This window comes from Cloeon dipterum, chromosome 2, assembly GCF_949628265.1.
Source record: "Cloeon dipterum chromosome 2, ieCloDipt1.1, whole genome shotgun sequence".
NCBI classification, from domain to species: Eukaryota; Metazoa; Arthropoda; class Insecta; order Ephemeroptera; family Baetidae; genus Cloeon; species Cloeon dipterum.
This window is the reverse complement of record NC_088787.1, coordinates 36,153,170-36,181,104: the sequence shown is the minus strand read 5'-3', so window position 1 is coordinate 36,181,104 and position 27,935 is coordinate 36,153,170. Positions and strand designations below refer to the sequence as shown.

The 27,935-nt window shown below is 44.9% G+C and overlaps 3 protein-coding genes and 2 long non-coding RNA genes across 7 annotated transcripts; 2 read left to right on the top strand and 3 right to left on the bottom strand.

Annotated features, from left to right (window-relative positions):
- Positions 1 to 2,119: 2,119 nt before the first annotated feature.
- Positions 2,120 to 3,159, top strand: LOC135937598 (uncharacterized). The gene is made up of 3 exons (XM_065480756.1): positions 2,120 to 2,388; positions 2,501 to 2,699; positions 2,764 to 3,159. The coding sequence occupies exons 1-3, from the start codon at positions 2,120 to 2,122 to the stop codon at positions 3,157 to 3,159; spliced, it is 864 nt and encodes a 287-aa protein (XP_065336828.1).
- Positions 3,160 to 8,003: 4,844 nt separating this feature from the next.
- LOC135937690 (putative helicase MOV-10) lies at positions 8,004 to 9,506 on the bottom strand. 2 transcript variants are annotated; one of them, XM_065480876.1, is made up of 6 exons: positions 9,358 to 9,506; positions 9,045 to 9,306; positions 8,794 to 8,990; positions 8,640 to 8,742; positions 8,337 to 8,585; positions 8,004 to 8,272 (listed from the first exon to the last, which is right to left on the bottom strand). In XM_065480876.1, exons 4-6 carry the CDS (start codon positions 8,640 to 8,642, stop codon positions 8,021 to 8,023), a joined length of 504 nt encoding a protein of 167 aa, XP_065336948.1. In that variant the 5' UTR covers positions 8,643 to 8,742; positions 8,794 to 8,990; positions 9,045 to 9,306; positions 9,358 to 9,506; the 3' UTR covers positions 8,004 to 8,020. The 2 variants fall into 2 exon arrangements, 1 of the variants encoding a protein (XP_065336948.1); XR_010574527.1 differs by having other exon boundaries at positions 9,045 to 9,506.
- A 99-nt stretch (positions 9,507 to 9,605) lies between these two features.
- On the top strand, positions 9,606 to 15,077 carry LOC135936389 (uncharacterized). 2 transcript variants are annotated; one of them, XR_010574329.1, is made up of 4 exons: positions 9,606 to 10,069; positions 10,409 to 10,550; positions 10,631 to 10,958; positions 13,443 to 15,077. It is a non-coding gene; the product is annotated as an uncharacterized LOC135936389 (long non-coding RNA). The 2 variants fall into 2 exon arrangements; XR_010574328.1 differs by having other exon boundaries at positions 9,611 to 10,069; positions 10,409 to 10,511.
- Positions 15,078 to 22,229: 7,152 nt separating this feature from the next.
- Positions 22,230 to 22,869, bottom strand: LOC135935450 (uncharacterized). Its single transcript, XR_010574219.1, has 3 exons — positions 22,585 to 22,869; positions 22,406 to 22,529; positions 22,230 to 22,350 (listed from the first exon to the last, which is right to left on the bottom strand). It is a non-coding gene; the product is annotated as an uncharacterized LOC135935450 (long non-coding RNA).
- Positions 22,870 to 23,687: 818 nt separating this feature from the next.
- On the bottom strand, positions 23,688 to 25,554 carry LOC135937693 (uncharacterized). Its single transcript, XM_065480879.1, has 4 exons — positions 24,868 to 25,554; positions 24,627 to 24,734; positions 24,400 to 24,572; positions 23,688 to 23,813 (listed from the first exon to the last, which is right to left on the bottom strand). The coding sequence occupies exons 1-4, from the start codon at positions 24,933 to 24,935 to the stop codon at positions 23,764 to 23,766; spliced, it is 399 nt and encodes a 132-aa protein (XP_065336951.1). The 5' UTR covers positions 24,936 to 25,554; the 3' UTR covers positions 23,688 to 23,763.
- Between the last annotated feature and the right edge of the window lie 2,381 nt (positions 25,555 to 27,935).

Here is a 27,935-nt window from a genome sequence, read left to right as displayed (position 1 = left end):
TCCTGCACGTAGGTGTGAACGGCAAGAAGTTGCCTATGGAAGTAGACAGCGGTGCGACCTATTCCTTGGTCGGCTGGTCCACTTTCGAGGAATTCTTCCCTGATCATCGAGCTCTTCAACCTTGTGCTGTGAAGATGACAGCCTGGGGTCAGGGCAGAGAACTTCAAGCAGTTGGCAAGGTCAACCTGCGTCTTCACCCCAAGAATCTTCCACCATGTGACCTCGATCTGCTAGTCATGCAAGGTAATGGCCCTGCCCTTCTTGGGAGAAACTGGTTCCCAGCCCTGGGGATCAAGCTTTCTATCCCAGGCCTTCAGGAACCTAGGAAATCTCCCACTACCCTTCCTGCTAGCAGCCACGTTTTCAACGTGTCTGCTATTCCACCCGAGCTGCAAGATCTTACGGAAGCCTTCAAACCTGAACTTGGGAAGTTTAGAGGACCACCAGTCCATGTGCCTTTGAAGGACGACGCTGTTCCTGTGCGCCTTCCTGCTCGCACCGTGCCTTACGGGCTTCAGGACCAAGCCTCTGAAGTCTTGCAAACCCTGGAGCAGAAGAAGGTCCTGAAAAAGGTCTTGTACAGTGACTGGGCAACCCCTGCTGTCTGGGTGCGTACAAGCGACGGCAGCTTGAGGTTCTGCGCTGACTTTGGCGCCACTGTATATCCCTCTTGCAAGACGGCGACGACTCCCATTCCCAGCGTGGACGACGTGCTCTCTAAGGTGAAACCTGGATTCGTATATACCAAGCTGAACCTGCGACACGCATTCCTCCAATTCCCCGTTGACGAGGAGTCCTCCAAGATCCTGACAGTCACCACTCATCTGGGGCTTTATCAGTTCCTGCGTCTGCCTCCAGGTTTGTCTATTTGCCTAGCTCTATTCCAAAGTTCTATCCGGTCATTGGTTGCTCACTTGAAAGGGGTCTTCGTGTACTTCGACGACCTGCTCGTGTATGCCAAGACGCCCGAGCAACTGAATGAGAGGACACGCGCTGTTCTCTCTATCTACATCAAATACGGCCTGCGCGTGAAACTGAATAAATGTAAATTCGCTGTTCCAGAACTTGAATACCTCGGGTTCCGCCTGACTCCTTCTGGAATCCTGCCTACCGAGGACAAGCTAAAAGCAGTCCGAGAGATGCCGCCGGTGCAGTCCAAGGATGACCTGCTCGCCTTTCTCGGGTTCGTAACGTATTACGACCGATTCCTGCCAAATAAAGCAGCTGTTCTTTCTCCAATGTACAGGCTGCTTAAGAAGGGTACTCCTTTTAACTGGACGGAAGAATGCCTACGAGCCTTCGAGCAAACCAAGGCTAACCTTCTCGACGCCCTTGCGCTGACTTTCTACGATGCTGAGCGACCTCTTCGTCTCTCCTGTGACGCAAGTAGACGTGGCCTGGGCGCTATTCTGAGCCACCTGAAAGCGGACGGAACTGAAGAGCCGGTTATGTTCATCTCCCGTACTCTCCAGAAGGCAGAATTGAACTACTCCCAAATTGAGCTAGAGGCATTGGCTATCGTCTGGAGCATCAAAAAGTTGAAGAAATACGTCTGGGGACGCAAGTTTGAAATTGTGACGGATCACAAGCCTCTGCTTGGCATCTTTGGCAAAATGAAGCCAATTTCCCCAGACCTTTCCTCCAAGCTAACTAGATACTGTCTGTTCCTGCGTGACTTTGATTTCTCCATCCAGTACAAGCCTGGTAAGAAGCACTGTAATGCTGATGCTCTTTCCAGACTTCCCCTGCCTGCAGATGAACAAGATAATGACGAACGTGACCCTCCAAGAGTCACTTTCATGAACGTTCTTCCTGACGCAACCCTGATCTCGCTGCAAGCGATGGAGAGAGCCACCAGTGAGGACCAAAATCTGCAAGTCCTAAAAAATGCACTAATCAAAAGCGCGGACCCTAAAACCCTTCCAGCCCAGTTCCTGGAATACAAGAAGAGGTGGCCGCAGCTTAAATCTGCAAGTGGTGTGATCACTTTTTCCGACAGGATCGTGGTGCCTGAGCAGCTGCGTCCATCGGTCTTGGCCATGCTCCACGTGAACCATTTTGGCCAAATGGCCATCAAAAAATGAAAACGCTGGCCAGACAATTCTTTTACTGGCCCGGCATGGATGAAGCTATCGAGGCTGTCAGCCTTGCCTGCCAGCCGTGTATGATATTCAATAAAGCACCGTCAAAGGCGCCGATCATTCCCTGGACAACTCCAACTCGACCTTCGGGTCGTGTTTATCAAGACTTCCTTGAGGTGCGTCGCGGCGCTAGCTTCATCGTAGCTGCAGACGGTCTGTCTGGTTGGCTAGACGCTGAAAGGACCAAAAGTATGGACTCCGAGACGGCCATTCGTTTCTGCCGCCGACTATTCCGCGTTCAAGGCCTGTGTGATGTGTGACACCCTGGTTGCTGACAATGGACCGGCGTTCCGCTCAGAACATTTCAAGCAGTTCTGTTTAAATAATGGCATTGACCTGATTTTCTCTCCTCCTTACAGCCCCCAGACAAACGGAGTTGCAGAGCGAGGAGTGCAGACAGTTAAAAATTTTCTGAAAAAGGTGCCTGAAGCTGAATGGAACTTGCGCCTGGACAGCTTCCTCCTAGGCCATAACTCCACGCCGCACTCAACCTCTGGAATTGCGCCTGCAGAGTTCAACCTTGGCAGACGACCTGTCACTGTCTTGGCTAAATCTCAGGTAAACCAAGCCCAGAGTGGCTGCCCGCGACGAAACCATGCTGAAAGCTGTGCCTGTGCTTCAGAAGCCGCTCCCTCCCCGTCTACCTGTTGTAGTCCGCAGCTACAAGGACCCAAAGATTAAGTGGGAGCCAGCGCGTTTGATCAGGTTGCTTGGCCCCCGTCGTGTACTGGCAGAAACCCCGGACGGCCTTGTCGACCGCCATCTGGACCAGGTGAAGATGAATGCACGCCCTCCATCCGTGCCGGCTGTGTCAGCTCCTACTCCACCTGTGGCTGCATCTCCAGCCAAATCCATGCGGGCTGAGGTTCCCATCCTGTTGCCGCCTGCGTGGGAGGAAGTAGAAGATGTGCCTGCGCCTGACCCACCAGAAGCTACACAAAACCAACCACCCACACCTGCCAGGCCTGCCCGAGAGAGGAAGTTGCCTGGAAAGTTCAAGGACTTTGTAATGCAGTAAGTGTGAAGTAAAAGTAAGTCAAGTTTGAAACTAAAAAGTCTGAATAAACATTTAAATAAATTGCTCATGTTACCAAAATAAAGTCTAAGACGAACGCTAAATTTTTTTTGGGGGGGGGGAAGAAATGGTAAGCCTGATTACTATTATTATTGTATGACTGTAAGTTGGCAACAGTGACAATAGAGTTAGTCTTATGACACCACTGGGAAAAGACGTGTTTCATTTCACTGCTCTCCCTTACTACTGTCAGCGAGGCAAAGGCCAAAGCAATACCCTGAAGTACCAGCCCTGATGGGACCTGAGCCGGAGCTTCCCTTCACCTGCGGAAGCTACCGGCGTAACAGTCTGAAATTTTAAAAATTCATGTATTAACCGAGAATTGCGTAAGTGTCAATCAATGTGGTGTCAATCAATGTGTTAAAAATTGGGATATTTGAACTATCGGTTTTACAACGAGAACATGAAATGCGATTTTTCACGGATAAAGTGCGGGAAATAGAAAAATTTTGGGGCCAGTGTAGCCAAACTTACTTGTCATCAGGTTCAGCACTGGCAGCATGGACAGGGGTTGTTCTGATCTCCGCAGCATCTTCCAAGGTTGTGCCCCTCTGTTTTTGAATATCGCCGCCCTCGAAAATTTCCAGCGCTCGTCCGACCATGAGATTGAAGCCGAGGCCAGTCGGAAGATCGTAGTAGTGATCATGGACGGAGATTGAGTGTCCCATTAACAGGCACAAGAGCTTCTTCGCAGGTCTGCTCAATGGCATCTGGCCCAGGGTAGTCGCGAAGGTGGTCCTGTTTGCACGAGCCCTGAGGTCAGTAGGTCTGTTGGCGAGACACGCTTCGGCCGCTGCTTTCTGAGGAATCGTTAAGTTCATCGCTTTGCCGTTCTTTGTGCCAAACAGGTAGATACAATCGTCTGGAATTCCTGCAGCAGCACGCACTCCTTTGTCCGCCAGGGTGCAGCAGTACTCGCGCCATTCCGGTTTCAGGAGGAAAAAAACTTTGGTGGAACATTTTCCGGTTGAGGTCAACACGTCGTATCGTTCTGCAATTTGTTGTTGTTCCTTGGAGAGCGTTACACTATTCTTGCCCGAGTAGTTGTTCCTCTGCTCGTAGTTCTGCAGTGTAACGTAGCTCACCTCAGTAGCCCTGCGAGCATTTAACGAACAGAAAGCCAAGTTCAAGTGTGTGGCCAAGGTCCTGTAGTGAAATTCGATATCGGACGGTTTTTTCGCTTTCAGGAGATGAATGTGGTGATAGCTACACTACACATCGTTTCGAGGTGGGCGTTGTAAAGCTGGAGGTCCTGAGGAGAAACGTGAGTCTTGTGGAGCTTCTCGTTCGTCTTCTTCTGCTTGGCGGCCCTTGTGGTTGTGCAAATGCGGTACCTTTTCGTCTCCATGTACTTGATCAGCATGCGACACTCTTCGGTCCACACTTTCCGCTCCTCATCGTCCTCAAACCGCTCCTGCTGCAACTCACTCGCCACCTGTCGGACGAGCGAGCCGAGGGTCATGACGTCGTTTGGCCGCTTGAAATCTACCTTGTTTTCCTCCCCACCGCAAATCGTGTGAATAACCTCGATGATTCTGTCACTCTTGCTGGCCGGTCTGTTGCTGGGAAGTCCCTGCCACACGGAACGCTTGCAAATGTCTCTTAGCAAGGTCACCAAATCGGGGATTTCTGGATGCACCTTGAAAGCGGTGTACAAAGCGTAGAGAAGATGGATGTTCCTCCGGCTGATTTGCACTCCGTTGTTGCCAGTTTCCTGCTGCAGGCCAAAATTTTTTACCACGCGGATCACAAGCTGATCGTCTGTGATGATGAAACTGGCGATCCTTTTGTCTCGCATGTTGGTAATGATCTTTCCACCGCCACAGTGTAGCTTTTGTCCAAATTTGCCCGGAGTTGCTCAATGCGGTTAACTCGAGCAGGTCAATCCACAACAAATTGTGATTTTTGTATTCAAGGTTGGATAAAAATTTGAATTTCATAAAAAATGACGTAAATTGTCCTAATAAACTATGATTATAAAGTTAATTTTAGAGTCCTAACGTTGAAAATCATTTTTCATTTGCATATATCGTACTAATAATTAAAATTATAACAATCAAATACTTGCGATATTCAGTGTGGTTGAAGGCTGAATGGCTGAGGGGCATCTTAGGCGACACGTCTACTCCCAACAGGTCAAAAGATGTGAGTGGATGAGATGTCGTGTGTGTGCAGAGAAGAGTCGATACCACCCTGAATTGAGCGCGGAGGATCCCTAGTCCATTGTCCTAAACTTCTTTTGTCTACTGCACACGTGCACATCTGGTTGTCTAGGCTTTTGGAGCATTTCGTGGAAATCTACCTTGACCTTGCCCTCATAATATAATATAGTGAGCGCACAGTGCAGCAACCGCACAATTTATTTTCACTTAAAATTTAAGACACTTTGGTTTCAATTTGAGGATTCCAAAAACTGTAGCAAATTTAGAACGAATAAGAAATTATGTTTATTTTAGTGCTAGTTTCTAACGAATGCAATTGATTCATCAAGAGGGCAGCGGCTGACCTTGACCTCGGAGGAGGTTAAAACTGATCAAAATCGTTAGAAAATGAAAATCTAATCTCAAATTGTCTAAAATGGTTTCAACCCAACAGTTTGTTGCTGGAAAACTAAGCCAAATATTTTTCCGTGTTCTTCCTGTTTTCAGTGTTATTTCAATTAATTTTGGGTTTACGAACAAAATGCTCAGGAAAATGTCACTTGAACTTTGTTCGTAGACATTACACCTATTTCTTAAAATTTTTATATTTGATTGCATGAGGCAGGACAGCCTTTTTATTGACTTTAAAATATTAAATTAAGATTATTTAATCAAAACTGATTTTCATTGAATAAATCCATACTGAAAGAAAGATGGAGAATTCAGTTTTTAATCATATCTGTTACATATCATTCAATTCAATAAAATACATAGCGAGGAAATGAGCAAAAATGTTTTTTTAATGATAGCCAGCGATCTTGTACGTACCGCTTTGACTTGTTAAAGAGCAGAGCTAGATTAATTTTGCTGCAAAGCAAAAGTCTCATAATTCCGGTGGAAATTTGCGCAGAATATTCGAATTTGATTTATTTGTTATATTTTGAATTTTAGAATAATTTTAGCTATATTCAGCAACAAGATTTACCAAACAGGAACAGAGATTATAATTAATTACGTTATTTTTACTAAAAGTTAAATATAAAATCATTTAGAAGAGACTGTGAGTGGCTTCAAACCAAATTTATTTGTTTAAATAACACAGTATTTTTGTGTTATCAACTTAATTTTTGTTAGAGTTCTCCTAATTTTAATCAATTAATTTAACCCTGACTTTGATTTGGATTGATGCAAAATGAAATATTTACAGATTAATTTTTTTTTACTATACATAATAAGGAAACATATTTTTAAGCTCTTAATCCATTTTGAAATCCTAATTGCGAGCTTCTTTTTCTGATACATATTGGTGCGGCGTAATATTTTCCGCGCCTAGCGATGGTTTCTTACAATCAGAGGCTACCGCGGTGAAGCCGGTGCATGCGATGCTTTATTTGTGATCGGTTTTCCTTATATAACCACTGCGATGGCAAACTCGGTTAATTTTCCAAATTTGTCTACCGATAGAACGTTGATTAAAACTGGCTTGCTGCTCTTCTCCCTCAGGTTCAGCATGGAAGACCTTCAAGATGCCATTCTCTTAGAGGACGCGGATGAAGAAGCAGCAGAGGCCGAGGTTGCGGCTGAGACGCAGCTGAATAAATAACGCCGAGGACGAAAACCTGGCAGCAAGAATAAAGTGAAAGAAAAGATAAAACCCGCTCTGCGCAAGCCGAAGAGAATGTAACACAACGGATTGCGACTGGGGCATGATTCACTAATGATAATAATAATAATAATCATTATAATAATAATAATAAACACTCTCAGGAAGGCGCATTCCGACGTTAGTGAGGAAGAAACTGCCAGCAGCAGCTGCGAGTCCACCGCAGAGAGCAGCACCTCGGCTGACAGTGGATCAGGGTAATTGATTCCCTCAGACTCCATTTCCAAAACTAAGAGTACCTTGCAGATCAGTGGATGACACCAGTAATCCGGTGGCACAGGCCGTCCTGTCCACGCAGACACAGCCAGAGAAAAGAGGCCCAGGCCGCCCACTTGGCGCCCAAAACAAAAACGGTAGTGGAGGGAGGAAACGCGTTGGTACGCTGGCAAGAAGTGATGATGGTGCCGGAGGACTGATTGAGAAAAAACAGGTGCCCAATAAGCGCGGACGTCCCAAAACGAAGAGGTATTTCTTTAGGGAGTGGGTCACCATCAAACAACAACCATTCGCAAACTCCTTTTTCCCAATAATGAAACGTCTCAAATTAAGTTCATTAATGAGCCCCCAAATCGCAGGTCTAATATATTTTTTAAAAGTTACTACTGATGTTCGTATCTAACCGAGCACATTCTTGTTCCAGTGTGGAGCAATTGCAGCCTAAGAAGAAAAGGGGACGCCCTAAGAAGCGAAATGTTTGAATTACATTGTATTCTTGTTAAATTAAAACCCGTACCGGTAATTCATCAAGATCATTATTTGCGATGCTCATCAAAATGTGTTTCCCAATGTCGTCAATCCGAAATGAATATACAACGGCTAAGAAGACTTTGCAAGGTAACGAGAGAAAAAAATTGTTCCGGACGTGTTTGTAGTGTACAAAAGTTTAATGTTGAGATCAAAAAAGGAGGGCATGAATGTTCAAAAATGTAAGGAATATGAATGCTCGCACACGAATTTAAAATTGGGATGGGAGGGGCTCGGAGTGGGTCCTCAGGATGCGCTAGAAGCTGATGCGGCTGTTGTGGAAGTGGTTCCTGGAGCCGACCGGGATCACGATCTCCTTAGCACGGCAAATGAGAACGTTGACCCTGTTCGGCTCCTTGAGGAATCCTACCCCATGGTTCTTCGCGTTGGGCCCACTACGTTCACTGCGGACGAGGGACACGTCGACCACTGGCCGTACCTGGCCAATCACCTCGTCGACAGTGAACGTAGTGACGGTGGACGGCAGCTTCTCCCGGAGCACAACAACCTGAAACAAACATTAAAAAAATTATTAGGTCACATTCCGAGTGCAATTGCTATACGCATTTTACCTGCTTCCTGTATGGAGCCAGCACCATAATCTGATTCGGGGGGATGGAACGGAAGAGGGAGGATACCACAGAGGCCACCACATCAGCCTCCTCGAGGTTGAACAATGAGGATGTCATCACATCCCGCTCCATTAGTCCATTGGCGTTGACCCAGCGGAGGGGATTCCTGTCAGCGTCAAGTCCAAGTGTCTTGAGTCCATGGCGCAGCAAAATCAAGCTGTGACTGATTGCCGAGACTGGTGCAGGGAACTTTATTGAAATAACGTCAGAAAACAATTGTTACTACAAATGCACAATACGTACCATGAGTCCTTCGTAAGAAAGTGTTGAAACACCCTTCACCAAATTTTCATGCGCCCGGTAATTTTCTCAGAGCATCACCCCCAGTCCTACCTTTGGCCTCATCCTGCAAAATAGAAAATAAATTCCAAAGAACAATTTTTGTAATAAAAATTACCCATCATCCTTGAAATAACCGTTTTCTGCTGTCAGGTCGAAGATACTAAATTTGCCATGAAGAGACTCGGCGATCTTGCTAAATGAACGGGGCCTCAGCTGCTTCCGGTCCCCGGCGAGGATTGTCTGGACCGCCTCGCCGTTGCAGGTCATGAGGGCGAAGGCCTCACTGATCTTCATGTAAGCGGCCTCATCTAGCTGTGAAATTAAATGTGTCACAACAAGTTCAAAAACGTTAAAACAGAACGTTACCACGAGGAGTGATGGTGGGTTGCTCTCGCCAAAAGTATGACCAATCCGCGCAATGGAGATTGGGGTGCCAATCACAACGCAGGATGTCGGCAGGTGATTCACCCGGTACGCGCGCTGGGACATTCCAGTGGCCAAATTTGTCCCCCTCAGATGTTCCGTCTCGGAATACAGCGCGATCACCTCGTCTGGCTTGAATCCAATTTTAAGAAGCCTGTCGGCAGTGGCCTTGACTCCCAAGTTTATCGGAAGAACGTAGTAAATCCTGGAGAGCATTAGATTGTATACTGAGCCATTTAGAAAGACAAACACTTACAGTGCATCGAGAGGGGTGTCCTCCACATGGTTCCTTGCAACTTGAAGAACCACCTCATCCAAGGTAGCAGTCTTCCCAGTTCCTGGTGGACCCACGACGAGTTAAAGGGTTTGTGGTCTCCGATGCTGAAGGATCTCAGTAACAGCCTGCTTCTGCCCCAGGTGCCAATCTCCGTGGATCCACCGGGGGAATCCCGGGGGATGCGTCCACCGTTTTAGAAGTTGACTTTTCTTACGCAAAAGTCACGCGAAGTTAATTAATATTGTTTAGAGCTTTACTATTCGTAACATTGTTACCGAAAATGACGATAAAAGCGAGCATAAAGAGCGAAAATATAAGAGAGAACATTCTAGGAGGATCCACCTCGCGGGGGACGCAGCCACCACTTTCCACCACAAAAAAATCGAGATATTTACATTATATTAGCCTCCAAACAACTCTTCATGTCATAATTAATCGATAAAATTAACCTTCTCACTGCCGAATGCGTTCGGCGGCCGAATAAACTTCATCATTATCAGTCGGCGTAATTTTCGCGCCAAGCTTCTGCCGGGCATGCGTGGCAACAGCGCTCATCACCTGTTAGCATTACAATGGCGAGCACGCTGGCCTGTGGTTTGTTTATCTTCGTTGTGAATTTGGTTTTGTCGATTTTATGCTAATTCAGCAACGATATACGTCTCGGCCTAAGTCCGCAATCCTCATTTAGAAGGTGAGTTACGTTCAGTTTACGCACAGCTGTGCAAGAAACTTGCCAGATGCGATTTTATCCATTCAATTTTACTAGTATGTATGTATCTATCATGCGATTTTGATTTACATTATTTTTAATTTCGTCTTGGTTCCATTTAAATTGCACACAGCTCAACAAACCCCTAAACTTTCAGTGTCGAATTGTTTCCCTTTTCTTCTTGCAACAAGGAAATTCGCGTTTCGTTGTTGAGCTATGTGCAATGTTTATACTGCACCACGACGAATTATATTATTTTTGTTTCATTAATTCTGCTTAAGTGTAAACAATTAATTAAGGCTTTTATTTTATCTTACACAGAACAGCTTATGGCACATTATTTGGAAGAGTGGAAGCGTTGCACCAAAGAGCTGGATATATGTTGGGTTCAAGAGAAAAAATATCTGCTGTCCTTTTTCAAGAGGTGAGCAAGAGTTTTTGGCAAACCAGCGTGGCAGGACAAGTACGTGTCCTGTGATATTATTTTTTTATTTTTGTTAGCACCTGAAGAAATATTTAATTTTTGGATTTTGTTATTGCCAGGCGAGCGGTGCCTGCTGGTGGCGTCGCTGCGGCGCACTCAATGTTCTTCCTGAAGCTGCACAGTCTGTCGGGCGAGCAGTTCCAGGCCTGGTCAAAGAGGTGCTGTTCACCTACAACCCTAATGGCGCTCAAATCATCGCTCGGAACGCGTTCTACACTCAGGCCAACGACCTATGGTGGTCAGAATGACGATTTTGAAACCAGCAGTGGGCGGCTGGCTTGATGGTTTCGTCCTCTTTTGGATTGACGTCGTCTACTCGCTTTAGCACGACAGACGCATCACAGCGCTGACCTGCGAGTCCAGTTCACTACTTCCTCTCTTAGTCAGGTGAGGAAACCCAAAAATAATTATAATTAAGGGTGATTCCTAAAATATTTAATTAATGGCTATTCCTTGAGAGTAAGCGTTCAGTCGTTTAGCGAACCCAACGATGTTTTTAGTCGTTTTCAGACCGAAATTTTATTCCCAAAAATCCAAAAATATTGTAGTTGACTTTCTAGCCACCATGCACATGCACAAAGTGGCCATAATTGAAAATTCTAATGTCAGCCGTTATCAAAATAATCCAAATCTGTCCCGCATTTCTCACCGAGCATATTGTTTTTGACTAGTTAAAATTCGAATAATAGGAGTACTACCATGAAATTTTTACAAAATGTGAGAAATGGTATGTTTATTTAACATTAACTTTCTACCTACCCCTAACTCACCCCCTCTGGCTTTTTCTTCCTGTTGAAAGTTATTTCTACGTTTTTAACACTACGGATAACCAAATAATTGTCGAAATGATTTCAAAAAATGTTCTATTGTTCAATTTTGTTAGGGGTTTTTATCATGTTACTCACTTTCAATCGCCCAACAACCCCTTCAACCCCTGAAAATGAATTTTAAAGTTTTTTATATTTCTCCGTGACCATATAATATTGTCAAATTGATTCAAAAAAGGCCAAAAACGTTTAATATTGTTGACGCGCTTCAACCCCCAAACTATTATAATCCAACCCCTAAATCCCAATGAAATTTTTTTTTGTATAATTTAAGTCTCCCAAAATATTTTGAGTTAATTCAAAATTAGTTATCGTAAAATATTGATGATGCATTCCACCTTGACCTTTCTGCCTTGTCACCCCGAAAACACTTTAGTGAACAGTAAACCCTTAAATCCCTTGAAATCGATTTTGTTTTATGGTGCACCAAAAACTCAATGTCAGTTTTTACAAGCAACTTTGTTTAATTTTTTACGGGGGGAGGGGGCTGAAATTAAGCAATTTAGGTGTGGACTATAAGTGTCTCTAAACTTTTCAGTTGTGCAGGCTAGGTCAAAACGATTCCCATGGTAGGTAGTTTTTGCTATTGTAATGGTTAGAACCCGAGATTTGAACTTGCAGAAATGACAAGATATGAAAATTAGCATTTTTTCCGTTCTTGAAGTAGAATTGTTTAAAATTAAAATTTTCTTCTTTGATCCCATTTATCATGGGACAATTTTCAAGCATAATTTCTAATTTTCTAAAATCAAAATTTAAAAAACTAATGTTTTCTATTAATTATTTTAAAATTTCCATTTTGATATTTTTTTTTTTTTTTTTTTTGCTCTTTTTATCCTTGTCCGTCCGAGGACCGGGAAGGGCGCGCACTGCACTAGCACGAATGCTGAAACCCGGGTCCCAATAACACCGCGAACGGATAACATGGGCGCACCAGGCCGCACAGGGACCCAGCCAACTGAAGGGCCACTTGCCTCTGCACCGAGGACTGCATTGAAACGCTAGACATTTGTCCCGTGAAGCCAAATCACGCATGCTGGAAAGGTGCAAACCAGCAAGTAGCGAGTCGGCGCCGGTGCGCCTCCCAGCCCGTTGAGCAATTTGAGCAATTCGAGTCACTCAACTAACCACTTTTTGCCATCTCTGACATTGGGTAGCCAGTATTAGATCTCCGAACTGCTCAAATACCTCACATTGCTTTGACACTCCTGAGAGTGCCTTAACAATGCGAGCCAACGGGCTGGTATATATTTTCAAAGTGTTTGAATTGTGTCTGGTCATATCTATTATGTCAAGTTCGTTATAATTAATCTAATGCCCCTATACATTGAAAAAAATGCATTCACGCAAATTAAAAAATCAAACAAAATATTAAAAAAATGCTTATAGCGCACAAAATTGCAGAAAAAACGGAAAAATGATATTTTTTATAAGCGTTTTGTTTAAGTAAAATGCTTTTTTGTGAGAACACTTTAATTAGTATAAAGATATGATTTTAATGTAAGATTTATGAGTAAAATTGTGTACACTGTGGACAATACTTAAGCACATGAAAGAAAGTAAAGACTTGTGTTATAAAACAGTATCAAATTGAAAATTCACGCTGTCGTCGTGCGAGTTTTTTTCTAATTAAAATTAATTTATTATAGACATTATGGAATTGTTCTGAAGCAAAATTCCTAGTGAATCCTAGAAAAGCTCGCACTTCACTTGCAGTATATTTTTCCTGAAAACAAATTTTCTTGTCCTGCTGAAATTCCAGGAAAAGCAGGAATCCTTGTTTCATGGACCAATTATTTTGTCTTGGAAACACTCTATGATGCAACCTCTTTAAATGAATTGATCAGCACTCTATTTTGAATTGATTTGACAGTTTCTTGTTACCAAAAATATTAGAAAAAACGATGAAAATCCACTTTCAGGGGGTTGAAAAATCTGAAGGGGGTGAGTTAGGGGTGGTTTTAAATTTGGGATAGATCAGTCACACCCTTATACTCATATGATGTTAATGTAAATTAAATCAAAATATTCCAAATATTTATAGGGCCATTCCGAGTTCCAGGCTACCGGAGAGGAGACGAGGAGCAGCTGGCCGACGTGGACATTGACGGCCGGCTCGTAATCATGGTTCGCACCTAAGGCCAGGAGCTGCGCATCTACAAGCAGCGCGGGCACTGCGAGCACATCAAGGAGTGTCATTTGCTCAAGCGCATGACGCTCGTAAACCCCATGTACAAGCTGTTTTTTACTTCGACGTCACTGCCGATGGCGTCAGTGAGCTCACCCTTAAACGGGCTCACATGCTCACATCATATTATGCAGCGCACAATGTGGATCAGATTTTAATAAAGACTTGAATTTGTGAAAAGTGATGAAATAAAATGAAAATGTAAAATTGTTGCCCAGTTTACTACTATTAATCATCTGTTGTAGTAAAAATGATTTTAAATTTTCTGACAATGTTTGAGGTTTGGAAACAGGTAATGAATTTGTCTTTTAGGAATTGCAGAAAATTTTGTTTATATATGCGCTAATCCTGGCACAACATTTAGAATTTAATAATCAAATAAACTTTGGATCATTCAATTCTTCAGTGTTTTGTATTTTAACTAGTTTACAAGACGTTTAAATTTTGATTTAGTGCAATAGAAGCTTTTACTTGTTTTATTTTTTAAATGGTATTCTATTGATTCAAATCTGTTTTTAAAGTAAATCCCGACATCTTTTGTTTACTTTTAAATTTCCCTTCATGCACGAAATAAATTATGTCACAAATGTATAGCAAATTTCTAAATATTAATGACTCATTCACTTCACCATGCTCCTCTTCACGTTCCTCGGTAGAGCGGATTGCAAGTAGACAAGAAATTGAAACAGGAATTCCTGCTTTTTCCTGGAATACCGGCAGGACAAAAAAATATTTTCAGGATCAGGACATGAGGGGAATTTAGTTTCTGAACAATTGCAATCTTGGTCTATATTAATCACGTTTTTGTCAAAATTTATAACTGGAGACATGATAATGATAAAATTGACTAAATACTGTTTTGCGACGTTCACAATATTCCACAACAATCTTATTATAAATATAAACTGTATATATAAATAATTAATATAAATAAATAATAATATAATATTATAAATATAACCTGTAGTAGCAGTTATTATATATTTACAAAGTGCTATAATAAGACCATTTTGAAATCTATGAAATTGAAATAAAATAATTTAATACATAAATAAAAATAATTATAGGAAAAACAGGAACATATATAATATGCTCTGACGGAACAGGACAGGCCAAGAAAATCAAATTTACGAACAAAAACAGGGCAGGAAAATTGTTTCCGGGAAAAAGGACAGGGCAAGCCCGGAACAACCTTTCTTAAATACGTGCTCTATTCCTCAGCCTCCTCCTCGTCGCTTTATTCCGCATCATCCTCGGTTTTTACACAAGACGGGAAACACCTTTTACCAATTATCACAAGACATAAAATCAAAGATAAAACCCATAACACCATAATATCTGATCAGCTTCTATTTATTGTTTGTGTTTGTCACTTTGTGGGCGAGGTGATTGCGATCAGATGTTAGGTGAGGAGGGGAGCGATGTTGCCAATGAGCCTACTCGACTGGCTGAAGACGTTGCGCGGCAAATTTAAAACACCGCACTGAATGGCATTAATTAACTTCAACTAATTGAATAATTAGCAAGTTTTATGACTCAAATGCGTAACAAGATCAATAAATATGAAGTTAGTATCGCTTTTTGCTTCATATCATGACATTTCTGCAGTGTTCGCAAAATGCCGTCTTTTTCCGGAAAATGACATGCCAGTGGTTAAAACCGGTTTTAACCGGTTGTAACCGGACGATTCCGGACTCCTAAAAATTGTTAATTTTTGTCTCACAACAATGTATTTAGCACACCGTTGTCGTCACATAATGTGCCGTCAATACCGTGAACGGTGACAAACTAAGGTAATTTTTTTTTAAATTGGAAAAAACCGGAAAGTGCCGGTTAAAACCGGCTAAAACGTTCTGGCAAAAACCGGTTTTAGCCATGCCGGTTATAACCGGCTGGCTGAAACTTTGAACACTGCATTTCTGAGCGTTTTTAAGGAGGTGGAACGAGTTCGAAGGGGATCATTCTCTGGGGATCCACCTCGCTCGTTCTAAGTCGATTTATTGCCCAAATTTGGGTGAAAAAGTGGGGGGTTTGTTCTTAAATCATCATTTTATGAACAGTGACACCGACATGCATGTGTTTAATCGCACCAACGGGCAGATTTCAATAGTTTTAGGAGTTCGCCAATTCTCGGGGGAATCCCCTCGCTCGTTCTAGGAGGATCCCCCGGGAATCCACGGAGAATGGCACCTGGGGTGTAGGTCGTTTAACTCCGTGTTGTAAAAACCTTCTCAACTGCTGAACTTTGTGAGGTGTCTGAGGGGGACCTGTTGGGACAACCACATTTTTAAAAACCAAGCACAAACATTCCGAGATGAAATTTACCAGAGGCAGGCCGCACTCCTTGGTTTGCAGAGCGCCACCTTCAAAATAATCTGCATAAGCGCTCAGCGCATCCACAGTTTCCGTGACCCTCAGTCGATGCGAAACGAGGGTCGCCTCGAATTGAACCTTGCAACGCTGGTTGCGCAAGGCCACAAGAACGTCTCTGTTGACCAGGCTGGATCCGTCCCCTTCAGTCAACGTTATCACTCCTTTTTCATGAGCCCTGACGAGGTACTTTCCTAGAGTGTAAAAATGTTTTAATAAAATTGTAATGCAATTTCAAGTTTCAAGTACCATCCAATTTGCGCCTGCAAGCGACCTCGAACTGACACCATTCACCAACAGTGGTTTCGAGGCACTGGTACACCTCTGGTGTCAGCTCAAGGTCCATACGGGCGACCCATGTTGCACGCCGGCTGGAGGATCCAGGGTCTGAACAGGTCACCATGTCTTCATCGCTTGCTCCTTTTAGTAAAGTACCCAATTTGGCCAGGTCTAGTAGCAGTCTGGTGCCAATGCTGAAAAACCTCAAAAACCGTCCAGGGACATGGAAAATTACTTGCCATACTCCTTCCATGCGCCAGGTCACACCTCAGGTCAGCTGCCGGCAGGCCCAGGGGTATCTACTGTTGAGCACTGGTGACGCTCAGAGTCAACAACTGGGGGCCTCCGTCCAGACTGCCTGGCACACTCTGATGACTCTGCTGCCCCTCAGCAGCTTCCAAGGGGGGTACTGCAGACATTTCCCTTCCGCCGGAACGTTCTAGGTGTTTTCATGTTTGACACAATTGTGAAATTCATTCATACACACACACATTCACACACAAATGCAGTCATTCAAGGGCGATATGCAATCATGCATGCACTAGAGAACCATTAATAACAAAATAGGGGCCACAAGAAAAGTAATTTGAGGACCACGATGAGCAAGAGTTAGCTCCAGCTGCTGGCGACCATAGGCTGCTTTCACAGGATGCATATCTGCTTCAGACTGCTTCACAGTCAGCTGGCACAAAACAACAATCCTTGGTGGAGCAAAAACAATCTAACGTACCTTGGCATCAGCATCCTGAGCTCATACTTGAATATCGAATTCTGAGTGCCCAAAAAATTCAGGTGGTCCTCATAGCCATTGCACATTTCTTAAATTAACAAAACATTCAAATAAATTACGAGTTAACAATATTCGATCTCGGACTCGGCATCGACAATGTACTGCGGGATCTCCTTCAACACATGCAACATCACACTTCTCCTGGCTACAAACAACAGCCTCCCTTCATGTGTGTTCCTAGTGCTTTGGTCCACGATATGATATTGGCGCTGCCGCTCCCTGCAGCGCCTGTTCAACGTTTCATACCCAACTTGACGCTCTGGGATTCGGCTATAAATTGCAAACATGCAGAAAAATATAACATAATAAAATTACGCTAAACTAACAACTATTCCGCTATCAACAATTAATTCAATCTACTCACATTGCCAATCCGGAATCTTCGATCTGGCCAATTTGCCGAGCGGAAAAACAACTAGGTAGCTTCTGCAAACAAATTACGACATTGTCAGTCCACTTAGCAACAATTACAGTAACTAATTAACAATTTAAACCATGCAAAACTCACAAGCAAGACACTAAATTGGGCTACAACGGAATGAAAGCAAAACTTACATTATTGAACCCTGGAAGCCATTCGTTCTGACACCGTCTCCTGTTCAATGCATCTCGCTCATCAGCAGCAGCACAGCTCAAATTATACTGCCAGTCCAGATAAGCAGCACCAATTTCGTTCGCCATCCCGTCGATGAGGCACTCAAGACAATTATTGATTACGCTCACTGATCAACACGCGGAAAGCACGTGCCACGTGGCAATAGCCAAATTCACAATGACGATGATGCGATGCTCAATTGTTTAAGTCACAAAGGCACACCCACAGCTCGCTATTTCAAATTAAAAATACCGGTTACGGTACTTGCACAACGGTTATTCCGGCCGCTGAATTCAATTCAATTCGTTTTATTTCTCCAAACAAGTCATATTATGTTACAAACATTTAAAGTCATGAAAATCACGAAAGGAGAAATAAGGCATTTGCAGTGCTAGCGAACAACCCGCTGAAACTCGTGAATAAAATAGTAGCAAAATTTACCACTACTTTAAACACTCGCCACACTACAGCCTATGCTACATTAAATCTACATCACATTTGACATCATATACAATTTACAATACTTGGGAAACTGGGAACTTGGACACAATTTAATTACGGACGGGAGGGAATTCCACTGCTGCGCGATTCGGAAAGAAAACGAGTTCAATCCAAGGTCAGTGCGCGTTCGAGGAGGAATCAGTCTGTGCTCGCTGTCCGCATTTCTCATTGTCCTGCCCACCATAATTCGCTCCATTGCGTCCATGTCAGCTTCTCCATCAAGACATTTCTAAAGAAAGTCATGTCGTTAAGGCTGAGCTGCTGGTGGACAGTCATCAGCTCTTTTCTTGCATTTTCGGACACGTGCCGCCCATGCACGAACCGAAGAGCTCGATCTTGCACGCGCTGAAACTTGTTGATGTTGCATTGGGTAGATGGGTGCCACGCCGGGGTGCCGTAGAGCATCAAAGGCTTGACCATCGTCAGGTAGGCCAACCTCTTGACTCGTGGAGTGCAGCCGTAAAGGTTGCGGGCAGCGAAAGAGAGCACTTTCGCCGCCTTGCCGCAAGCGATATCAGCATGCTTGTTCCAACGCAAGTCTCTGCTCACGTGCACACCAAGGATGCGCTCGGTTTCGCTGTATTCCAGCGTGGTGCCGCCGACGTTGTAGCGGGTGTGCAGCGCGTTCTTCGCCCGTGTCACGTCCAGGACGTGGCACTTAGCCGCGTTCAGCTCCATGCCGTTGCTCATGCACCACGCAAACACCGCATCCAAGCCGTCCTGCAGTTCCTCTGCGTCAGTGGCCGTGCGGATGTGCCTCCAGAGGGTGACGTCGTCTGCATATTGAGCTATTTGCGACTTCACAGCCGCAGGCAGGTCCGCTACATAGATATTAAAGAGTAGGGGGCCCAAGACAGAGCCCTGCACCACTCCCGAGCTCACTTCTTGCAGCTCCGATTTCGCTCCATTGTACACTACGTATTGATGTCGCCCTTTTAAGAAACTGCTCGTCCACTCCAAAATGTTGCCACGCACACCGTCATGCGAGATTTTCGTCAGCAGCCTGTCGTGCGGTACGCGGTCGAAAGCCTTCTTCCAATCCAGGGTGATGGCATGAATGTGCGCTCCTGAATGTTGGTCTACAATCGCCGCCCACTTGTCCAACATCTTACACAGCAGCGTCGTGCACGATCTCCGCTGGCGAAAACCATGCTGACAGTCTGGTATAGTTTTATTTTCATCCAAAAATTGCTGAATTCTATCACGCACGAGTTTTTCCAGCGTTTTTCCAACTAAAGATGTCATGCTAATTGGCCTGTAGTTGTGTAGAAGAGACTTTTTCCCAGCTTTAGGGATTGCTACCACGGCGGCCGTCTTCCAACCCGCTGGTAGTGCGCACTGCTGCAGCGAGCAGTTAAAAAGGCGCGCGAGGCTGGGAGCGAGAGCGGCCGCACACTTGTGCAGCACGCAGCCATGCACACCGTCAGGGCCAGCCGTGGCATTTCCTTTCGTCTGCTTCAATTTGCTGAAAACACACGCAGCACTGACCGACACATCGGAAAGGGTAGGGGGAGGGGGGCCGGGGGGATGGCGTCTCAGGAATGGGAAATAACTTGTGTCCGAGTTGAAATTTCCGGAAAACACTTCACTGAACGCAGCAGCCACTTGCTCAGGCTCAGAAATCGTCGCACCATTAATTTGAAATACACCGGCGGAAGGGGAAATCTTGCTCTTAGCCTTGATGAAGTCCCAGAAAAACTTGTTTCCGCCGGGGCCGCGTCCCAGCTCCCACATCCAGCCGTCCCTTGCTGCCCGCAATGCTTTTTGCACTTTTCTGCGAGCCGCCAAAAATTCCTCGCGTCTGCTCTGCGATTTTTGTTTTTGCCACTTTTCAAACAATTTGTCTCTTTTAGTCATCTCAACACGCAGCTCCTTTGTGATCCACAGTGCCGAACTTCGGCGTCCAGGGCGAACACGTTTCTTGGGCACGATCTCAGCTAAAGCTTGCCAATAGAAGTTCAGCCATTTTTCCCACGCGCGGTCCACGTTGTCACCCGCAAACGTGCAGTTGGCGAATTTTCCCTCAAGCTGCTGACTCAGAGCCGGCCAGTTGGTGTTCTTGAAATCGAATATCTCTCTTGATTTGCTTGATGTTCTCAGGTTGAGAGCGAAATCGAGCTGGACAGCGTCATTGTCAGACGTTCCCGGGATAACAGCCACGCTGGAAACGAACGCGGGCGTATCGCAAAGCGCTAGATCGAGGATTTTCGCCGTCGAAGCTGTCGTGCGGGTTGCATTTTTCACTAGCTGCTGCAGCGCGAGTTCAGAAAACGTGCTTAGAAATTCAGCAGCGGGCGCTTTTCCTGCAGTCGGCGGGCTTCGAGACCAGTCCGCGTCCAAGTTGAAGTCTCCTGTTAGGACGCAAACGTCAAACAGATGTTTTACTTCCGCAGCTTTGTCCAGTGAAGCAATTAAACGATCGTTGTACGCGGCAGGAGCGTTTGGTTTTCTGTACGCTGAGCCGACCAAAACTTTTATCTCGCCCATTTTTACTTCGACCCATACAACTTCAGCACCAGCTTCTAAATTTTTCAGTCTGCGTGGCTTCAGATGCGGACGGACGGCGATCAAAGTACCGCCGGAGGCGCGTCGGCATATGGTCCGGTCATTGCGAAACACAACGTAGTCAGCGGGGATGATCTCATTGTCGCCGTGGTCGGCCGACAGCCACGTCTCGGACACACAAATAATATCAGAATCCGAGTGCTCAATCGCGGCAAAATTGTCTGCTCGTCTTTTTCTATTCGACAATGAGCGGGCATTGAAAGCAAAAAGTCGCGGTTGGCTGCGATTTCTTTGGCGCAGCGCGTATCGCGGTACGTTTGTGGTCGGAGCTTCAATTTCAGTGTCTATTAGCGAGTCAGAAAAATTTGGCAAAGTGCATCTCCAGCAAATATATCCTCCCGCCACATATTTATTTCTCTCGCTAATCTTCAGTCGTAAACAGGCCGTATGGTAGATGGAGTGGCAATTGTCGCAGGCAATTTTTATTTGATTTCGTCTTCCTGGCCTGTCGCATAGTATGCATACCTTATGAGCGCTAGGGGGCCCTGGGTTCAGGTGAACATTCCCGCTCAGTGCGATACAAAGGAGAACATGCCAGAATGCGATTTTCGTTGCTTTACTATGCGATGTTGTTGGCAGGAACAATCTGAATAATAAAATTACTCTGTTGATCTTTCTTCCACCTACTTGATTGTTTTCGACCGCAACCCAGCAGGACAAATAATTCTGGCTGATTATTTGGCAGGCAGCGAGAGTGACGTCAAAAGGGTCAGCATCGATGTTCAAGACTTCCAAAGGTTGGGTGGCAGTCGGGCGGATTATGGTTGTGGCAGCAAAAATGGCAAGTAGCGCTCCTTTCCACACAGTCATTTCAAGATTTCAGAAAAGTCAAACAGACCAGGGATGAACAACCCCAAGGATGGTGTAGCGGGGACGTTCACGAAGCCCCTGGGCTGTTCCTGAATCTGTAGCAGTCTCAGAAATGGGGGAAAAGGTTATAATCTCGGGAGCGTTTCTAATGGCGTGCAGGCACTTACCAGAGCCATGAGGAGAATCCGAATGAATCCAAATGAATCCAAAATGAACGCGACTCGAACCGAATCACTGGCCCCGCCTCAGCACAGGCCACGCCCAAGTGCTGCTAACCTAAGAAAGCGTGAAAATCGCTTTGTTTATTTACTTTTTGCGTGATGCTATAAGTGACTGTCACTTGTAGCATCATTTCTGTCACTTATGGCATCTTTGTTGGGATGCCATAAGTGACAAAAATATGTAAACAGATGCCATAATTGACAGAAATGATGCTATAAGTGACATCCATGAAATACATGCTTTAAAAAAAATCATGTTGCAAAAGAAAAATAAATATGATCCGATCATTTTTACAACTCCGTAAATTATTTTTTAAAAATTTACTGTATGCTACAGTCTGATAGATTTAGAACATATTTGTTTTTCTTGTTTTGTGTTCAGGTAGTTGAAAGTTTAAATTATAATTTTAACAAGTCCTTGCTTTAAAAACAAATAAATCATGTTGCTAAAGAAAAATAAATATGATCCGATCATTTTTTACAACTCCATAAATTATTTTTTAAAAATATACCATATGCAACAGTCATGACCTTTCCAATCCTGAGTTGTCTGCTGCTAGTAACTACGCTTCTGGCGGAGCCATTCACGCTGATGATCACTGCGATAGATCTTTTCAGCAGGGTAATATGAGTCTGTTAAAAAAGAAAGTTGATATACTGCTATCATTTAAAACTGGCAGAAGCTCACGTAGCTGTTGAAAACAAGCCTTTTTGCGACGCCAATTCGAAGCCAAGCCATTGCGTGTCCAGTTTCCAAGTATGCAGCTTCAGTGAACCACTGAAGAGGAGTGTCCCCTTGGCTGCGTACATTTCTGATTGAGAAAAAACAAATAATCAAATGTGCGGAAAAAATAGATATTTATTTACCATTGCCAAGTCTGGATGAGCGATACGCGTCGATGTCATAGTTGCAGTTCATCAGATCAGTTTCCAACCAGCCGGGAATGTTAACCTTAAATTCAAATTAACGTTAAAATTCTAATTTTTAAAAAATGACACAACATCCCTGACCGATTTTCTGTGAAGCGAAAGCAAAAGCAGGCGTGAATGTCAACTGTTCACTTGTGAGTGTGTTGCAAACGACTTGGTCCGACTTTCGGTGAAATTCGAGCGCGGCGATACGATTGGCAGCGATCGCCAAAATCAGCGAATACAACCGCATGCGAACTTTCCCCATTGCAAAAAACCATTGCTGCTTCGCTGCTTGTTTGTACACGTTTTGCTACCAACTAAATTTAGCGCTTTCTGTTCACGCGCAACAGGTGGCTACAATGAAATGCTGCCAACTTAAATCACTCCCACTTGCCGTTCACTCCAACAGGTGGCGCCTGTGTCAACTCTCTAGCTGAACTTAATCTTTTCGCTCGCTCCCACTGCCTGCTCGGCCACCCACCCCGTCAGTCCTAGAGGTACAGGTCCAAGATGGAGTCCGGACTTGTACTCAGCCAGCCGAACCCGTCGGACCCTCTCGTATGATTCCCATACTGTTCATTCCCTCGTCTTCCTCATCAAGCTCCGAGACATCAGCTCAAGGCGAAGGGGAACAGGCCCGGCAAGGAGTCCCTTATCCCTACCAAGGCCCTTCGGCTCAAGACATCCGAGCGCTTACCAGGGAGATTTCGAACCTGTGAGGGTGCTTCGAAGGGATCCATGATCACAGGAGGTGCACCCTAGCGGAGGCAGTCTTCATCATCGCAGACCACCTGGAGGCGAGGGCAGTAAGAGAGGACACTAGGGCGGCGGAGGGATCTGGCACCAGGAGCAACCGCTACTGGAGGTCTTACGACGCCAGGAGACATTGAAGCGCAAGTAAAACACCTTAGGGAATTTGTACCTTTATTCCTCCGAATAAAAATACTCTCCCGACTAAGTTGTACATTTTTTATTGAAATTGGGAGGGGCAGTTTTGGTGTCCGCAAGACAATAAAGGTCCCATATTACAATAAAAAAATTGCCGACCAACATCAGTATGGGGAGAACCATATCGCGCCGGGTGAAGAGTCATCAGGAAACCACGAAGCAGGTACGGCTTCATTCGAGCACCGGTCATCCTTCGGAACCCTCAAGCCGACCACTCCGGAAACTCAACTGTAAATCTGGAAAAGATGATTCGCAATTTTTAGCTACTGGATGGGAATAATTAATATTAAAGTCAGAACAGTGCAGTTTCTATTTTTGCCTATTGTCTCTAATAAACTTATCCTTTCACTTCCCCCTCCTTTCTTTTGAACTTAAAAAATTACCAAAAAAGAACCAATTAAATAACATTAACTTCCCCAACTGTGCAGGATTAAAATACTTAGTGAAATTAGCATAGCACTGTAAAATTAACTAATAAAGTAATTAAAATAAAAAGAGAACCAAAAAAGTTAACCGCTCAAGCAAGAAAGCAATCTTGTTTTCGTTAATATCTGGCAAGGGGGGTGTGTCTCAAACTACCCCACCAAGCCCTCTAACCCTCCTAGTTCAGGACGTCACCTGAGACTAGGGGAAGGTCGCCACCTGAGCGAGAACCCTCCTTCCTGGTTCTCCCTCCGGCGGCCACAAGAGGAGAGAGAATATAAAAGGGCCGGAGAAGCTCCGAACTGCACAGTATCGAGCTGTCGCCCGGTGGGGAGGAGCTGCCTGCCTAGGAGGACCACTTAGCCCGAGAACCTTCACACACTTGGCGAGGATCATTACCTGATAGCCAGGCCGAGCCAGACTCTCCTGCGTTCAAGGTGGTGCTTAGCTCGAGTGTATCGCCGACTCGATAATCATCTTTCTTTTGATTGTAGGAGTCTGACTGACGTTGCCACAGAGACGAGAGCTTCGCCGAACAGCTTGGGCTAGGGCTGCGCGTGGAGAGCCCATAACTGTGGGAGAACAACGTGTTAGAAGGGAAGGACTGCATCTGCGTCTTGCCTTACCGGTCAGTTGGCTTCGCTCGACGCATCAATACCACGGCCTGATCACCTGTTGGTTGTTCAAGTTTCAGAGTGAACCTCGAGTTGGCCGACCGACGCAGTCCACACTGCCTGCAAGAAGAGAAAGAGAGAAACCACAGTCTTAACTCAGGTGGGACTATTTTTCTGACCTAGCCGCCTGGAATAAGCAACCAGTGGCGGGTTTAAGAATATTAGTCGACTTATCGTCACAATCTCTGCTCACCTTCTGTTTATTGTTGTTTTAGGAGCGCGCCCTATCCAGCATCGACTAGAGGAGACGGCCACCCGCATCACCACCAGGACTCAGCACGACAGATACACCACACTATACGAAGCTGAACACAATACAATTACACAATGAGTCACTTGTCAAAGAAAAGCGAAATACAGGTTGCCTGATGGCTTTGAGCGGAGATTGCCCTGTTTGAGTTGTAGATTTATAGGCCCAACACTCACCTCAGAGACCACAACGTTTGATTTGACTCTTAGAAGGAAAACAGTGCAGCAAAACTTGATTATTTAATTCTTGAGAGAAATAAACAATTGCCTTTACGACGTGAAATAGGGTGTTAGGAGCGGAGATAAGGTTCTTGTCTTGCGATTGGGCGGCTAAGTACTTCGATTAGCTCGCATCTTACTCTCGTTCGCACGCCCCTATCCTTCGTCGACGGCGACGCCGTCATTGGATTAAAGTACTTCTTTGCCTCCCTTCGCCCCTTTTCCAGCGGAAGGCGCGATAAGCACGAGGGCAGCTAGCAAGACACCTCTCTCTGTAGGATCGGTATCCAGGGCATCATAGGTAGACGTTAGGAAAGTGGTGCCTGGTGGCATGGTCTGTGCTAGCAATTGGTCCGCAGAGAGCAGTTCATTCATCAGTGCATAAAGGGTCTCTGTTGTGATGTACAGCTGGCCTGAAAAATTGCATATTCACACTACAAGGAGCGGTACTTGGTTGCAATACTCACTGTAGACGATTTCATCCTTACGGAGAACCTTCGGATCACCAGTTTTGTCCTGGGTCAGCCGATGCAGCTCAGGAAACGTCTGCAGTCTTGGGGACTGGCTGTCTGCGATGAGGAAGAAGTCAGGCATGTCATTCCTCCTATCCATAGAGAAGAAAGTCATCTTCATTAAGTGCAACTTTTTAGGAGGCACTGAAATGCAAATACAACGCGTGTTAGAACTGGTGTTTCATTCTTTAAATCACGGAATGAATTTGCAAGAACCATAGGAAGCCACCATTTCAGAAAGGTGAAGATATTACTTTCACTCATTGCCAGGCGTCGCAGGAACCGCGTCATTGATCACTTTCTTCTCAGGTGTTTTTTGATCAGTCCGAGCTAAAAAGTTGAAATTTTTAATGTACTTTCAGGTCAGGTAGCCGAGGAATCGTAGCTAGACGCAGTTATTCCCTCGAAAACACTATTACCAATTATAGCCGCCTGGTTTCCCTGCAGCTTCGAAACTCGGCTGGCAGCCGCCTCATCTGCCATTTCTTGCGAGGAGTCATCCGACTCTGCTGTGTCTGTAGACAATTCGTCGAAGCCTGCTCGGATGGATTTGTAAGCGGCGCCACATCTTGGGATTGCAATATCTGGGCCTTCCAACGCACGAGGCTTCTTCCTCTCGACTGGCTTCCACCCGCTGCATCCCGCTACTGGTTCGACTACGGACGATTGCGACACGAGGCATTTACTCCCTTCGGTAGGTGCGCGCCTATCAATGTCAAACTCAGCCGATTTTGTAGAGTGCGAGATAGCGCGTTCTTTAGGCGAAGGCAGATGGCTCCAACACTGGCCACCAGTTGGAACAGGACTCATCTGTTCAGCATACTTATAGTCCATGGGATGGGAATCAAGCAGTGCGCGAGGTAGGGAATCACTGGTTCGTTCAAACTGTCCCATGCTGGCGCCGGGAGTTGACGAAACTAGCACCTGCTGGCTAGGTGTAGGTTGGGGCGCAGGCACGACCTTAGGAAGGGGCACCTCGAGAGGCAGCTCCGAAGTCATCCGGGCGCCAACAGACTGCCGAGAACTGTCCGAAATGAATTATTTTATTCGGTGCAATACATTAATAGTGTTGACAGCGCCATTCAGCACGTGTGGACATCAATATAAGTTTACAGCGATTGCCAAGTAAACGGACAACTTACACTCGGGAGGCGAGCATTGCAATCAACTTAGTTTGGTAGCGGCTGATCTTGACTGCATCGTTCTTCGTCTTGCTCAGAACGCTGAAAGCGGCACCAGAATGAATGACCCTACCAAAGAGAAATCACACATCATCCCACGTATCATCTACAACTCATGGACACGCACACAAAAACGCAACATTAACAGTAAACAAAGCAGACTCCACCAGCAGTACGAAATGCTGCAAATAGACATCTGAGCATGCCGCGCCAGCCAACTCAGCCGGTCCTTTTCTCGATCCACCAGCCACCGACCTTTTTTATCAGCACAGCTGGCTGTGCCGCACCAGCCAGCCAGCCACCCATAATTTTTATTTTTTCATTTTTTCATTTTACGGGCAACCGAGATAAAAAATTTCGCGCCGCGTTCTCTGTTTCACGGAAATTTTTTGTTAGGTTCATATTCAATAAGTCGATTGTCTTAAAAAATGTTTTTCGTGTTAGTTGCAAATTCATGCAGAACGCAAGCACGGTACGCATAACCGATTTTTTTTTTCAGAAAACTCCCACTGAAGTGCAAAAAACTTTTAACCGGCTCTTCATGCAACTTTGCGCATTTTTTCCAAAACATACATTTTTATGGGAGATCAAAAATTCTCATGATTGATAGCCAACCGGAAATTGGAATTTTAAAAAAATCAGTATATAATCCACTGATGGTTTGACCAATAGACCAAACATTTTATCTCTTCATTCATCATAACTTAACAAAATTTCAGCTTTTTATGGCACGAAATATGGCTTTTTCGGTTTTTCAATCGGAAAAATAAGGTAAACCCTAAAGCTCATGGTATTGTCAGCTGATTTTATGTTCATTGCGAAATTGACGAACCCTGTGACCTGTGACTTATGAAAACCGCTTTCCGCCCTAATTCACTTCATTTATCTGAAAACTTCATTTATCCTTTTCTTAAAATAAACATTAATCATGATCATATGGAAGGAAAAACACAGATGTATTACCAAAATCTTTATTAAACATACTTTTGGCGTCTATTTTATAGCATAAAACGCAGCTTACAGTGGGTTCATCAGTTTTTGGAATGCGCAAAATCGATCGAACCACTACTGTTTGTTTTATATAAAACCATCGGGAAAAT

Excerpts from the sequence above, each read along its gene's own strand:
- LOC135937598 (XM_065480756.1), top strand. The coding sequence starts at position 2,120 with ATGGATGAAGCTATCGAGGCTGTCAGCCTTGCCTGCCAGCCGTGTATG. Across the intron at positions 2,389-2,500 it reads CTATTCCGCGTTCAAGGCCT|CCCCCAGACAAACGGAGTTG; the intron begins GTGTGATGTGTG and ends TCCTCCTTACAG. Across the intron at positions 2,700-2,763 it reads CTGTCTTGGCTAAATCTCAG|AAGCCGCTCCCTCCCCGTCT; the intron begins GTAAACCAAGCC and ends CCTGTGCTTCAG.
- LOC135937690 (XM_065480876.1), bottom strand. Across the intron at positions 8,273-8,336 it reads TGGCTCCATACAGGAAGCAG|GTTGTTGTGCTCCGGGAGAA; the intron begins GTAAAATGCGTA and ends TGTTTGTTTCAG.
- LOC135937693 (XM_065480879.1), bottom strand. The coding sequence starts at position 24,935 with ATGCGGGTGGCCGTCTCCTCTAGTCGATGCTGGATAGGGCGCGCTCCT. Across the intron at positions 24,735-24,867 it reads AAAACAACAATAAACAGAAG|GCAGTGTGGACTGCGTCGGT; the intron begins GTGAGCAGAGAT and ends CTCTTCTTGCAG. Across the intron at positions 23,814-24,399 it reads TGGCTCGGCCTGGCTATCAG|ATTTACAGTTGAGTTTCCGG; the intron begins GTAATGATCCTC and ends CATCTTTTCCAG.